This window comes from Oncorhynchus masou, chromosome 14 (genome assembly GCF_036934945.1).
Source record: "Oncorhynchus masou masou isolate Uvic2021 chromosome 14, UVic_Omas_1.1, whole genome shotgun sequence".
Classification (NCBI taxonomy): Eukaryota; Metazoa; Chordata; class Actinopteri; order Salmoniformes; family Salmonidae; genus Oncorhynchus; species Oncorhynchus masou.
The window spans coordinates 1,941,601-1,957,038 of record NC_088225.1 but is presented as its reverse complement, the minus strand read 5'-3'; the positions used below and the strand labels follow the sequence as shown (position 1 = coordinate 1,957,038).

Sequence of the window (15,438 nt, the reverse complement as noted above, 5' to 3'; positions counted from 1 at the left end):
ATGGCAATTCAGACTATCACTTGGATGAGCGCCTTCCTCTGCCTCGTTCAAGTTCTCTTGATGACCATGCCTTGCCAGCTTCAAGGACAGCTGGTGCGAACAACCCACAACCTACTGAGAAACATGGTACATTTTAAAAATGTATTTGACTTGAGATGTATTATCCAACTATGTTTAACTGAATAGCTCAACGTAAAAAATGTGTTTTCTCCTTCTTTCAGGGGGGCCATTTTCCTCTGGAGTGCCTGCAGGAGAATGTCTTCATGGCATTCCCAACCACCTCATTTGCAACCTCCGGGGCGCCACAGGTAAGGGCAAGCGAGCATATTCATGTGTTCTTCACAGCATGAAAGAGTATTTGCAACCTTTAGGATTAGAAAGTATAACACTTTACACGGCCATTTATGTTATTTGATATTATTGCTGTTGTCCGTTTCAGTTGAGCAGCAGTGGTGCTAAGGCTATTTATGAGACATTAAAGAACATCGACACATTGTTTGGAACTGACGAACTGCCGACAATGTGGGACCAACAGAAGTTGGAGTATTTTCAGAACATTATCTACCGTCAGATTGAAGAGAGCGAGTGTGTGAGTACCTACCTATGCCAATACAGATAGCTTAACTGTTTAAGTGTGTTATGATGACATTTGAATTATTTTCTTGTGACAGATGAGGAGTGTGGATACACGTGATTATCTAGTCAGGGATAATGCGCTGAATACCTACTTTAGTAACATCGCGGCTGTCATAACATTAAAAGTAGGGTACAAGCAAATACACTATAATGGATGAATTTTAATTATTATTCATCGCCTGTCTCTTTCTTCCTTTCTGGCAGATGAGCAGTGTGGATACAAGTGATTATCCCATCAGGGCAGAGGGCCTGAAGACATACTTTGGGAACATTGCAGCAGTTTTAAAAGAAAGGGTAGGATATAGGTTGAAAACAAATAGACACATTGTTTTCATAATATCTCTACACAATATTACCCTACATTGCCCTAAAAGTTCATTTTTATTTTCACAGAATTTCAGTTACTGCGCCTGGGAAGTGGTTCGAAAAGAACTCCTGTACACCCTAGAATTCATTCTGAAACACACCTCTGACAGCCTTCTGTGGTCCAACAGAACATGAATTTGAACTTGCAGGTCTTTTTTACTAATGTGTTGTACAATTGTGCTTGATTTTTAAAGCCTACTATTCTACAATCATGCAATGTGCAATGTCAAACAGCAATATTATACATTTATTTATCAAGGTTATTTATTTATTTAGGCCTATTTATGAAATTATTTATCTATTGTTGCTCTTCATCAAATGTTAAGTTAATAAACAAAATCTATACATTAAATATTGTTAATCTGAGTGCTCATTCTGCAGCCAAGTCTGTCGGTGTTAAGATATGTATTTAACATGTTCAGGACATATGCACTGATGGCAGTACGTTTAGTCTTACAGCCTACTAATCCACAAAGGAAAGGCATTAAAACAAGCAAAATGTATCTTTTCAAATAGTTATATTCATATGCCTTTTTTCAATCAAGAATGTTTTATCACTGGACAGTGCGGCCTGTTTTGAACGTTATACTTTGAGCACATGTACGAATTCCGTTCCTACCATGGAGATACTATTAAAATATTTGAATTCCCAAATCTATGGTTCAAACCCGTCTATGAAACTGTGTTCCACAGTCAATAACGTAATTGGAACCATTTTTGCTGAATAGACTGAAAAGGTGCACAGTGAATTCACTAAACCAGGCCCAGCTCATTTAATCCCTACCATTCTATTGCTGAGTTGTCATGTTTCAGAAAATGTGCATGTTCTCAGGGTCAACATGTAAGTATGTCCCTCTTACTGCCCTGAATGATTCTACAGCTATTGTATGCAGCAATCATATTCCTATGTACCAGAGTTCTACTGTTAGCACTGAGGTGGTGTACCCTAGCAGGAAGTCCGCCGTGTGCAGCTCACCCTCCACTAACAAATTACCCAAGCATGTCTACCTCTGCCAAGCAAGAAAAACAATTAAGCGTCCCAGACAAAGTGTTCCAAATAGCCCACGTTAACGTTAAGAAAGATAACAAAAGCAATAATTTGCTAGTAACAGACAACACTCATGTTCTGACAATCTCTGAAACTCACTTAGATAATACATTTGATGACACAGTGGTAGCAACACATGGTTATAAGATCTACAGAGAAGACTGAAATGCCAAAGGTGGATGTGTGGCTGTTTATATTCAGAACCACATTCCTGTAAAGCTTAGAGAGGATCTCATGTTAAATACTGTTGAAGTAATATGGCTACAGGTTCATCTGCCTCCCATAAAGCCCATTCTGTTGGGATGCTGCGAAAGACCACGAAGTCGTAACAGTCTGGATAACATGTATGAAATGCTTGACAACGTATGTGATATCAATGGAGAGGTATATTTTCTAGGTCATTTAAATATTGACTGGCTTTCATCAGGCTTCCCACTCAAGATACCAGTTTGAACTGTTAACTAGTGCCTGCAATCTGGTTATCAACCAACCGACACGGGTAGTTACAAACAGAACAAGAATGAAATCAACAACATGTATTGATCACATCTTTACTAATACTGCATACATTTGTTTTAAAGTAGTATCCAAATCCATCGGACGATGTGATCACAATGTAGTAGCCATATTTAGGACAACCAAAAGATCCAAAGGCTGGGCCTAATATAGTGCATAACAGGTCATACAAGAAGTTTTGTAGCGTTTCCTATGTTGTTGATTTAAATACTAACTGTTGGTTCGTGATGTGAAATGAGGAGCAACCAGACCTGCCTTAATTTTGCTACACCCTAGAAAAAAAAGAGAATGAATGAAACCGGTATCAGGATAAATATGACATTGAGTCACCGATTGTATACTATGTATTTTTTATTAGCTAAGCAATAAGTGGTACATGCAATTTTTGTATACACGGGCTCTCTGTCCCACCTCGCAGGGCAAAACAGAGAACTGACTTGTTCTTGACAAAGATATTATAAATATACTCTGACAGAAATAGTTCCTGCTTCCGAGCCGGCCTGTCAGAGTAGAGACTGGGCGTGGTTTAGACTCACCCAGCCTATCGTTGATTGTTGGCGTAGTGCTGGTCCCGGCCCCCAAAAGATCCAAAGGCTAGGCCTAATATAGTGCATAACAGGTCATACAAGAAGGTTTGTAGCGTTTCCTATGTTGTTGATTTAAATACTAACTGTTGGTTCGTGATTTGAAATGAGGAGCAACAAGACCTGCCTTAATTTTGCGAGACCCTAGAAAAAAAGAGAGAATGAATGAAACCGAAACAGTTCTGTCTGGTGCAGACACAAAACAGAAAACAATCACCCACAAAACACAGGTGGGAAAAGCCTACCTAAGTATGATTCTCAATCAGAGACAACGAACGACAGCTGCATCTGATTGAGAACCAAAATCAGGCCAAACACATAAACACTTTAAAATAAAAGAGACCCGCACACTCTCGGAACTCAGATGCAAAAATAGAATTATCAACGTTTCGACGGCCAAGCTGTCTTCATCAGGGTATAATCCCAAACACTGCGGGATGACTCGTTTGTGCAGTGTCAAAAGACACAGGTGTCTGTAATCATGGCCAAGAGTGGCCAAATATCATTGGTTAATTATCAAATATTAAAATGTCATACAGCATATAAACAACAAATAAACACATAAACACAACATAGAAAAAATAACATAGACTACCCACCCCAAGACACACCCTGACCATACTAAAACAAAGACATAACAAAGGAACTAATGTCAGAACGTGACACTCGCCTTATCTCAGCTCACTGGTCACCTTTGCAACACCCACCCGAAGCATGCCCTCCAGCATGTATATTTCACTGGTCATCCCCAAAGCCAACACTTCTTTTGGTCGTCTTTCCTTCCAGTTCTATGCTGACAATGAGTGGAATTATTTGCGCTAAAATCACTGAAGCTGGAGTCTTATTTATACCTCTCTAACTTTAAGCATCAGCTGTCAGAGCGGCTTACCGACCACTTTACCTGTACACCGCCAATCTGTAAATAACACACCCAATTTCCTCATCCCCATATTATTACTTACCCTATTGCTCTTTTGCACCCCAGTATCTCTACTTGCACATCATCATCTGCACATCTATCACTCCAGTGTTAATGCTAAATTGTAATTGTAATTTCGCCTCTATGGCCTGTTATTGCCTTACCTCCTTACTCTTCTACATTTGTACACAATGTACATAGATTTTTCTATTGTGTTATTGACTGTACGTTTGTTTATGTGTAACTCTGTGTTGTTGTTTTTGTCGCACCTCTTTGCTTTATCTTGGCAGTGTCGCAGTTGTAAATGATAACTTGATCTAAACTGGCCTACCTGGTTAAATAAAAGTGAAATAGAAAATAACTACATAAAATCACACCTTGGACTTGGATACAGAATGAGCACTCAGATTACCAATATTTAAAAGTATTTTTTATTTTATTAACTTAACATTTGATGAAGAGCAACAATAGGCAAGATTTTAAAATAGATAAATAAATAAAATATAAGTAGGCCTACATCAATAAATAACCTTGATAAATAAATAAATAAATACATGTATAATATTGCTGTTTGACATTGCACATTGCATGATTGTAGAATAGAAGGCTTTAAAAATCTAGCACAATTGTAAAACACATTAGTAAAAAAGATCTGCAAGTTCAAATTCATGTTCTGTTGGACCACAGAAGGCTGTCAGAGGTGTGTTTCAGAATGAATTCTAGGGTGTACAGGAGTTCTTTTCGAACCACTTCCCAGGCGCAGTAACTGAAATTCTGTGAAAATAAAAATAAATTGTTAGGGCAATGTAGGGTAATATTATCCTATGTAGAGATATTATCAAAACAATGTGTCTATTTGTTTTCAACCTATATCCTACCTTTTCTTTTAAAACTGCTGCAATGTTCCCAAAGTATGTCTTCAGGCCCTCTGCCCTGATGGGATAATCACTTGTATCCACACTGCTCATCTGCCAGAAAGGAAGAAAGAGGCAGGCGATGAATAATAATTAAAATTCATCCATTATAGTGTATTTGCTTGTACCCTACTTTTTATTTTATGACAGCCGCGATGTTCCTAAAGTAGGTTTTCAGCATCTTTGCCCTGACTAGATAATCACGTGTATCCACACTCCCCATCATCTGACACAAGAATAAAATAATTCAAATGTCATCATAACACACTTAAACAGTTAAGCTATCTGTATTGGCCTAGGTAGGTACTCACACACTCGCTCTCTTCAATCTGACGGTAGATAATGTTCTGAAAATACTCCAACTTCTGTTGGTCCCACATTGTCGGCAGTTCGTCAGTTCCAAACAATGTGTCGATATTCTTTAATGTCTCATAAACAGCCTTAGCACCACTGCTGCTCAACTGAAACGGACAACAGCAATAATATCAAATAACATAAATGGCCATGTAAAGTGTTCTACTTTCTAATCCTACTTTCTAATCCTAACGATTTTAATACCTGTGGCGCCCCGGAGGTTGCAAATGCCGTAGCTGGGAATGCCATGAAGACATTCTCCTGCAGGCACTCCAGAGGAAAATGACCCCCCTGAGAGAAGGAGAAAACACATTTTTCACGTTGAGCTATTCAGTTGAACATAGTTGGATAATACATCTCAAGTCAAATAAATGTAAAAAATGTACCATGTCTCTCAGTAGGTTGTGGGTTGTTCGCACCAGCTGTCCTTGTAGCTGGCAAGGCATGGGCATCGAGAAAACTTGCGCGAGGCAGAGGAAGGCGCTCATCCAAGTGATAGTCTGAATTGCCATTCTTATGGTAGTTAGATGACCTGCAGCATATGGTCATTGTTAGTTGAATTTAATCCTGAAAATAATTAATTATATGAAGCCTGAAGCAGTGATCAAATGATGGCATGTTATTGACTTACCTGTTGCCAGTATATTGCAAATTTCCTCCAGTCAGAATGTGGTTTGTGTTCTGATCCCATATCTGCGGATTATCTTAAATAGTGAGGATTTAAAGGATGTACACAAAGTGAAAGGGTGTCTCGCTAAATTAAGAGTTGAAATGAAATTAATGTGGGAAAGTTTTGCCTCGTGAACCGCAAGACCGGAATTCTCTTTTCGTGTGCTCCACTTCCCTCTCATCATGTTTCGAGTTTTCCTTCATAGGAGGAACATTGTCCAAAGTAGGTTAAAAAAATTAAGTCATAGGCTCAACCGTTGCTAAGAAAGACAGAGAAGGGGAGAGAGAGAGTATCGTCCCCTTAACTTTACAATGAATGCAATACACCTCTATGTCTTTGTACACACCAATATTTAACTAACAGCATTTTTTTGGACTAAGGTATGACCTACTACAATGTTTGTAATTCACAAAACTGCTTTTTGCTTGTTTGTTTGTTTGTTTCTCTCTGTGCGTGCGTGTGTATGTGACAGAGGGAGTGAGAGATGATAATTTAATATTGATCTCGTTCTGTTTGCATCTTCTGTCTTTAATCCCAATCATGTTTATACATTTGAATTAAACTATTGATAATAACTGATGATTTAATTGAAATCAACCAACATTTGATAACGTCTGTATCTGTATAATCAGGCTAACATTAACATTTGACTATTTGTTACTTAGTAGAGACTAAATAAACCCATGTGCTAATGTGTTGTGATTACATTGTCGTGGGTTTAGTAGAACAATACCTAAATCCTAATTCCTAGAAATACTACATTTCACCGTCTTGGATATGCTTAGTTAAAGGGGCAATTTCTGCGATTTCTACATCAAATTTTGGACTTTTAAATGAATGATACACAGGCTACCTATTGACTCTTGAAGAATATATAACTTGTAAAGGCCTCATGAGCTCAATTCACCTGTCTTACCTCAACAGAACCCCAAAATGTACTTTTTTATGACATTGTTTGAAACAATATACATCTAAACATCGCTTGTATCGCTTGAAAATGTATTTGAAACTATAATGTTGATCTCTTGGATGTTCATTACTTGAATCAATAGCTCTCTGACAGCGGTTACTTTTCTCGACCCACATCCCTCATTTACCAGAATAGTGGTTGAGTGATCACTATGGTGTTTAATTTAACTGTAGGTTGCCAATAACAAATGAATGCATGAAAGACTGAATTGATGAACAAATGGATGACTGAATACATACATGAATGAAAAAAACAACAATATGCTTTGCTTTTGATGTTGAGTCGTTATACACAAATATTCCACACGAGAGCGGTATTGAAGCTATGGAACATTTTCTTCTGCAACGTGACCCTAATGAACTACCTTCCAGCGCATCCATTATAACATTGGCTGAAATAGTACTCACACACAACTACTTCATGTTTCTAAATTATTTATTTATTCAGACGAAGGGTACTGCTATGGGATCCACCATGGCTCCCAACTATACTCAGTTGTATGTGGGTTACATGGAGAAACAGTCCATTTTCAATCCTCTCAAAAATGTTTTCTAGCCTAACATTATTATTTGAAAACGGTATATTGATGATATTTTTGCTCTATGGAGGGGTGATGCAAAACAGCTCCAGGTGTTCCATGCTTTTCTTAACTCCTGTCCTGAACATCTGAGATTTACTATGCAATCTGATACACGTCAAATCAGTTTCCTTGATCTTCTGATCTTGTGTGAGGATAAAAGATCAATACACTGATCTTTACAGGAAACCTACTGATCGTAACAGTTTGTTGAGGGCTGACAGTTGTCACCCACTTCCCTTGAAAAAAACTACAATCAGATTTCAACAGAAATATGGCTGAGATTCAAGCAGATTCAAGGAGAGGGGTTACAAAAATGGCCAGATTAATACTGCCATTGAGAAAATTCAAAACAAAACGAGACATGACCTTTTTCAAGGTCAGTCTCGCAAAAAGACTCATTCTTGCGTTCTAACTAAACATTGGCACATTCAAAGATCCGATGATAGTATCGGTAATGTGTTTTAGGACCCTCCCTTGGTCGTATTCTCCCGGGGCAGAAATCTCAGCGATCAATATCTAAACTCTGATTTACCACCCCAAGATGTCCCTGCACAACGTCTATTTCCCTCCCTACTGGATGGAAACTACAAGCGCAATGGCTGTGCTCAATGCAATGGCACTTATAAATGTAGATCCTTTAAACACCACCAAAAAGGGAAACATATCCCAATCAAAGGACTTATCACGGGCTCCACTTAGACAGTTATTTATCTTATATATTGTCCTTGTGGTAAAAATGATCTGGGTAAAACAAAGTGCAAATTAAAAGTACGTATCTCAGAGAATCATTAGGTGCAAAAACTCGACTTACCCAGTTGTGACCTCGACAAATGATTGTTAAAACGAAAGGCTACCTAAATCTTTAATTTAAAGACCCTTACTCCCTTCCGTCTCATCGTAGACTTTGATCTGAAGCCATTCTTGTGATTCTTGTGATTTCGCCTATTGTAAATGTTTGTAGGCTTATGTAGCCAAATGTTATCTATGATCGTATGCTATCCATTTATGTTTTTTGTATGCTTTTTTAATATATGAGAATTAACCAACGACATCAGTCCACACCCGGTCATGATTACAGGCATAATTACAGATTACCTGTGTGTGTCCTTTGACACTATATAAGCTAGTCACCCCGCAGTGTTTGTCATTACAACCTGATGAAGACAGCTTGTCTGTCGAAACGTTGGTTAACAGGTTATTCAATTATTGCATCTGAGCTCCTAGAGTGTGCGGCTCTCCTTTAATTTTTCAAGCGTTCTACTTCGCTAGCCAGCACCTCGCGTAAATAGGTGTGCGTTTCTTTCGCCTCTAGATTGTACACTGAGTTTACCTGATACCCCTCTTCTTAACACACCTCTCCCATCCCTCCCTTTCTACCCCTTTACCTCTCTGCCATGCAACTGCACGCACAGGTTAAGGTTTGAACGTGTATTGAATAACTTAATATACGTAATAAATCTTGTAAAAATAAATATAAGGAAATCCCTGTGTAATGTCTGTTATTTAGATTTTTTTTGCTGGAGAAATCTTTATTTTCACAAACAATCATAGTTACATTGAGAGTACATTTTGTAATATTATGATAGTTTTCTGTTTTCTAGCTTTATTTTGTCATCAATTAAGTAGTTGTGTATGTTTTTTATCTGACCAATTCTCTAGTTTCACAAATGATACCAGTTGAATTGAGAGTCGCTTTTGTAATATTATGAAAATTGTCTGTATTTTTGTGTAACTTTGGCATCAATTAAGGAGTAATATCTGTTTTTTTCGATGAACAATTCTCTAGTTTCACAACTGATGCCAGTTAGATCAAGAGTAGGTGTTTGTAATATTATGACAATTATCTGTATTTTTGTGTAACTTTGGCATCAATTAAGGAATTATTTAATTTATTTAGATGACCAATTCTCTGTTTTCACAATTTATACCAGTTATATTGAGAGTAGTTTTTTGTAATATTGTGACAAATAACTGTGTTCTAGCTATATTTTGTCATCAATTCAGGAGTAATTTCTGGGTTTAAGCTGTCTAATTCTCTATTTTCACAACTGATAACAGTTCAATTGAGAGCAGTTTTTTGTCAAAAATGATGATCATAATCTGTGTTCTAGCTATATGTTGAGAGCAGTTTTTTTTTTGTCAAAAATGATGATCATAATCTGTGTTCTAGCTATATTTTGAGAGCAGTTTTTTTTGTCAAAAATGATGATCATAATCTGTGTTCTAGCTATATTTTGCCATCAATTAAGGAGTTCTTTATGCTTTTTAGCCGGCCAATTATTTATTTTCACAACCAATGCCAGCAAAAGAAAAGAGGACTCAATGTAAAAAAATAGGAGTTCATGTCGTAAAACTGCAGCAATAAACTTTATTTGATGGAAAGTATAAATCACCGTTTTTATACAGATGATATATGTTCATTTTTAGTCTGTAGTTTTACAGTCTATTTCCGGCACCCATGCTGCCAGACTTTTACAGTCTATTAACAGGATGTTTTTTATATGGTGTAGCACGTCCAGGAGGATTGCATGTTGTAGTTGGCCTATTAGAACGTTTTACGTAATTTTCTGATAAATCTACGATAAGGTTATCGCAACACACTGGCCAACTGGTCTATTTAGATAAGTAACGAGAAAAAAATATATAAAAACATGTTCATGTTTTAACGCAGAGATTTGGTTCTAGGTTGCCGATATTATTTAGATGATTAAAGACATATAGAGGTCTACTGCATTCATTTAAGTGTGGATATTCTCTCTCTCTATCTCTCTCTCTCTCTCTCCCTCCTTCCCTCTCCCCCTCTCTCTGTTTTAGCAATGTTTGAGCCTTCGCAAGGCTGATGAATGACATTGTTTAGACCTAGCCTACTGAGTACACACTAGGCACATGATGAGAGAGAAGTCTTAACGCTAAATTTTAATTATTTCGCTTCTATGGCCTATGTATTGCCTTACCTACCTTAATCTTACTACATTTGCACACACTGTATATAGATTGTTCTATTGTGTTATTGACTGTAAGTTTGTTCATCCTATGTGTAACTCTGTGTTGTTTTTTTGTCGCACTGCTTTGCTTAATCTTGGCCAGGTCGTAGTTGTGAATGAGAACTTGCTCTCAACTGGCCTACCTGGTTAAATAAATGTGAAATAAAATAAAATAAATAAAGTGGAGGATGCGAAAGGGAACTCCAGTAGGCCTATTGTGGTTTTGACTAGGCCAAACGTTCCCAAATTCATTCATTTTTTTACTTAAACTTAGTGAAAACCCTTTTCACTATTTGTACATCCTTTACATTTTTACAATTTAAATGCAGCCGCAGATATGGGATCAGAACACAAAAAACAACATTCTGAAATGTGTACTATACTGGCAACAGGTGAGTCAGTATATCATTTGATCATTGCTTCAGGTTTCAACGAATGAATCATTTTCCGGATTATATTCAACTAACAATGACCATCTGCTGCAGATCGTCTAACTACCCTAAGAATGGCACATCAGACTATCACTTGGATGAGCGCCTTCCTCTGCCTCGCGCAAGTTTTCTCGATGCCCATGCCTTGCCAGCTACAACGACATCTTGTGGGAACAACCTACAACCTACTGAGAGACATGGTACATTTTTTTAATTATTTAATTGTATTATCTAACTATGTTTATTAACTGACCAGCTCAACCTGACTTCTGTGTTTTCTCTTTCTTTCAGGGAGGTCATTTTCCACTGGAGTGCCTGCAGGAGAATGTCTTCATGGCATTCCCAGCCACTGCTTTCGCATCCTCCCGCGAGCCACAGGTAACCGCATATCCAAGTGTCCTTAACAGCACGAAAGAGTATTTGCAACCGTTAGGATTAGAAAGTAGACAGACAACTTTACGATGCCATTTATGTTATTTGAAATTATTGTTGTCGTTACAGTTGAGCAGCAGTGGTGCTAAAGCTGTTTATGAAACATTGAAGAACATCGACACATTGTTTGGAACTGACGAACTGCCGACAATGTGGGACCAACAGAAGTTGGAGTATTTTCAGAACATTATCTACCGTCAGATTGAAGAGAGCGAGTGTGTGAGTACCTACCTAGGCCAATACAGATAGCTTAACTGTTTAAGAGTGGTAGAGTGAAGTTTGAATTATTTTCTTCTTGTGTCAGATGATGGGGAGTGTGGATACACGTGATTATCTAATCAGGGCAAAGGTGCTGAATACCTACTTTAGGAACATCGCGGCTGTCATAAAAGAAAAGGTAGGGTACAAGCAAATACACTATAATGGAAAACAATGTTTAGTAACTATCTCTATGTCAAAAAAAAACTATATTTCCTTAACAGTACATTTTTATTTTCACAGAATTTCAGTTACTGCGCCTGGGAAGTGGTTCGAAAAGAACTCCTGTACACCCTAGAATTCATTCTGAAACACACCTCTGACAGCCTTCTGTGGTCCAACAGAACATGAATTGGTTCTCTCATGGCATGTACTCCCTGTTCACTCATGGCTGCACGGACAGGCACGACTCCAACACCATCATTAAATGTGCAGATGACACAACAGTGGTAGGCCTGATCACCAACAACAGCAAGACAGCCTATAAGGAGGAGGTCAGAGACCTGGCCGTGTGGTGCCAGGACAACAACCTCTCCCTCAACATGATCAAGACAAAGATGATTGTGGGCTACAGGAAAAAGAGGACTGAGCACGCCCCCATTCTCATCAGTGGAGCTGCAGTGGAGCAGGTTGAGAGCTTCAAGTTCGTTGGTGTCCACATCACCAACGAACTAACATGGACCAAGCACACCATGACAGTTGTGAAGTGGGCAAGACAAAACCTATTCCCCCTCAGGAGACTGAAAATATTTTGCATGGGTCCTCAGATCCTCAAAAGGTTCTACAGCTGCACCATCGAGAGCATCCTGACTGGTTGCATCACTGCCTGGTATGGAAACTGCTCAGCCTTCGACCGTAAGGCACTACAGAGGGTAGTGCGAATGGCCCAGTACATCACTGGGCCAAGCTTCCTGCCATCCAGGACCTCTATACCAGGCGGTGTCAGAGGAAGGATCTTAAAATTGTCAAAGACTCAAGCCACCCTAGTCATAGACTGTTCTCTCTGCTACCACACGGCAAGCGGTACTGGAGCACCAAGTCTAGATCCAAGAGGCTTCTAAACAGCTTCTACCCCCAAGTCATAAGACTCCTGAACATCTAGTCAAATGGCTACCCAGACTATTCACATTGCCCCCCCCCCCTCCCCGATCCACACCACTGCCATTCTCTGTTGTCATCTATGCATAGTCACTTTAATTAACTCTAGCTACATGTACATACTACCTCAACTAACCGGTGCCCCCGCACATTGACTCTGTACCGGCACCCCCCTGTATATATTATTATGTTTTACTGCTCCTCTTTAATTACTTGTTACTTTTAGCTCTTATTCTCATCTGTATTTATTTTAACTGCACTGTCTGTTAAGGGCTCGTAAGTAAGCATTTCACTGTAAGGTCTACACCTGTTGTATTCAGCGCATGTGACTAATCAAATTTAATTTGATTTGATTTGGATGAGCAATGGCTGAGCGGCATAGGTACGATGCAATAGATGGTGTAAAATACAGTATATACATATGAGATGAGTAATGCAAGATATGTAAACATTATTAAAGTTACATTTTTTTAAAGTGACTAGTGGTCCATTTATTAATAAAGTGGCTAACGATTTGAGTCTGTATGGAGGCAGCAGCCTCTCTGTGCTAGTGATGGCTGTTTAACAGTCTGATGGCCTTGAGATAGAAGCTGTTTTTCAGTCTCTCTGTCCCAGCTTTGATGCACCTGTACTGACCTCATCTCCTGGATGGTAGCCCCTGGTGATGCGTTGTGCGGACCGCACCACCCACTGGAGAGCCTTGCGGTTGAGGGCGGTGCAGTTGCCGTACCATGCGGTGATACAGCCAACAGGATGCTCTTGATTGTGCATCTGTAGAAGTTTGTGAGGCTTTTAAGTGACAAGCCAAATTTCTTCAGCCTCCTGAAGTTGAAGAGGCACTGTTGCGCCTTCTTCACCACACTGTCTGTGTGGGTGGACCATTTCAGTTTGTCCATGATGTGTACACAGAGGAACTTAAAATGTTCCACCTTCTCCACTACTGTCCGGTCGATGTGGATAGGGGGGTGCTCCCTCTGCTGTTTTCTGAAGTCCATGATCATCTCCTGTGTTTTGGTGACGTTAAGTGAGAGGATGTTTTCCTGACACCACACTCTGAGTGCCCTCACCTCCTCCCTGTAGGCTGTCTCGTCTTTGTTGGTAATCAAGCCCACTACTGTTGTGTCGTCTGCAAACTTGGTTGAGTTGGAGGCGTGCAAGGCCACGCAGTCACGGGTGAACTGGGAGTAGAGGAGGGGGCTGAGCACGTGCACTTGTGGGGCACCAGTGTTGAGGATCAGCGAAGTCGGGATGTTGTTTCCTACCTCATCTGAGTGCAGAACAGTTCATGAAATGAAAAAGAAATGGCTTGATTTGAAATCATAGGGCAGAGTGACTCGTCACTGTTTGCTATGGACCAGCGCATTTACAGCATAATTGGAGAGACCTCAGTGTCTGGCATCATTTTTGATGGTGACACTAAGGACCCTCTCCCAGACCCTGAATACCAGACACACTGATGGTGAGGCAATCTTTATTTTCACAACCATATTCAGACATGGACCACATCTAAAAAATAAACGTCTTGACAATAAATAAAACAAAATTAATAAAAATTAAAACATGAAGTCGTCACAGATTTGGGTGATTTGCCTGGCCCCTCAGCCGTCCCCAGGCCTTATCAGAGATGAAGGTAAGACCCAGATGCAGACCACGTCGGATAACCAATAGTTTAATAATCCCAGAGGGGTAAGCAAATAGACAGGTCAAGGCAGGCAGGGGTCAATAGTCCAGAGAAGTGGGGGAAAGGCACAGGACGGCTCAGGGTCAGGCAGAGGTCAGTAATCCAGAGGTATGGCAAAGGTACAGGACGGCAGGCAGGTTCAGGCAGCGTGGTCAGGCAGGCGGGCTCAGAGATAGGACATGCAAGGGTGAAAACCAGGAGGGCGAGAAAAGATTGACTGGGAGGAAAAGCAGGCGCTGAGACAAACCGCTGGTCGTCTTGAACAAAGAAGACGATCTGGCACAGATAGACAGAAAACACAGGTATAAATACACAGGGGATAATGGGGAAGATGGGCGACACCTGGAGGGGGGTGGAGACAAACACAAAGACAGGTGAAACAGTTCAGGGTGTGACAGGCATACCTGAAGGGGGTCCTCGTTGGTCGAGCGCTTCAGCTGCGCCGCATGTTTTGACTGACGCAGTCATGACACAGCAAGAAGAGATCAACACCGTCAATTCTTGGACCGAAAAAGCATCTGGAGGATGTCTGCAACGGCCTGAGAGAGATAAATCAATCATTGAAAGAACTTGTTGATTGTGTCAAACATGTGAGACGATAAAATCTGGTGCCGTGTAAATGTGTTTTCCTTGTCGACTTGATTACAATATTTGGAAGAACAGATACTTAAAACCGTTGTATGATATTGACTGGTCCTCAGTGCCAGGGCTGCGGGTGGTGGGAAACACTCCCTGTCAGGCATAGGCTCATCGGGTCTGGGTGGATCATTCAGTGGAATGTCATTTTTGATTGTAACGTTGTGGTGCCTTCACAATGTAGCAAACCTAAAAAGGAATTTTCACATTGTATTACATTCATGTAATGGCATTTGAAGGAATGTAATTTCAGAGGCAAACCTTGCTATTGATTTCAGTGTGCTTCGTGTCCTAGACAAGCACAGCCAACGCCCTTTCCAGCAGGCCTATGGTGCGCTCCACTGGGGTTCTTGTGCGTGCG

General features: G+C 39.9%; 2 protein-coding genes across 2 annotated transcripts; one reads left to right on the top strand and one right to left on the bottom strand.

Annotated features, from left to right (window-relative positions):
- Nucleotides 1-12,013, top strand: LOC135554855 (uncharacterized). Its single transcript, XM_064987292.1, has 10 exons — nt 1-126; nt 222-308; nt 440-589; nt 841-930; nt 1,030-1,073; nt 11,046-11,172; nt 11,264-11,350; nt 11,474-11,623; nt 11,709-11,801; nt 11,906-12,013. Exons 1-10 carry the CDS (start codon nt 1-3, stop codon nt 12,011-12,013), a joined length of 1,062 nt encoding a protein of 353 aa, XP_064843364.1.
- LOC135553653 (interferon beta-like) lies at nt 4,736-5,849 on the bottom strand. The gene is made up of 5 exons (XM_064985608.1): nt 5,724-5,849; nt 5,542-5,628; nt 5,295-5,444; nt 4,948-5,037; nt 4,736-4,843 (listed from the first exon to the last, which is right to left on the bottom strand). The coding sequence occupies exons 1-5, from the start codon at nt 5,847-5,849 to the stop codon at nt 4,736-4,738; spliced, it is 561 nt and encodes a 186-aa protein (XP_064841680.1).
- Nucleotides 12,014-15,438: the final 3,425 nt, after the last annotated feature.

Excerpts from the sequence above, each read along its gene's own strand:
- LOC135554855 (XM_064987292.1), top strand. The coding sequence starts at position 1 with ATGGCAATTCAGACTATCACTTGGATGAGCGCCTTCCTCTGCCTCGTT. Across the intron at positions 309-439 it reads CAACCTCCGGGGCGCCACAG|TTGAGCAGCAGTGGTGCTAA; the intron begins GTAAGGGCAAGC and ends TGTCCGTTTCAG. Across the intron at positions 11,624-11,708 it reads AGATTGAAGAGAGCGAGTGT|ATGATGGGGAGTGTGGATAC; the intron begins GTGAGTACCTAC and ends TTCTTGTGTCAG.
- LOC135553653 (XM_064985608.1), bottom strand. The coding sequence starts at position 5,849 with ATGGCAATTCAGACTATCACTTGGATGAGCGCCTTCCTCTGCCTCGCG. Across the intron at positions 5,629-5,723 it reads ACAACCTACTGAGAGACATG|GGGGGTCATTTTCCTCTGGA; the intron begins GTACATTTTTTA and ends TCCTTCTCTCAG. Across the intron at positions 5,038-5,294 it reads AGATTGAAGAGAGCGAGTGT|ATGAGCAGTGTGGATACAAG; the intron begins GTGAGTACCTAC and ends CCTTTCTGGCAG.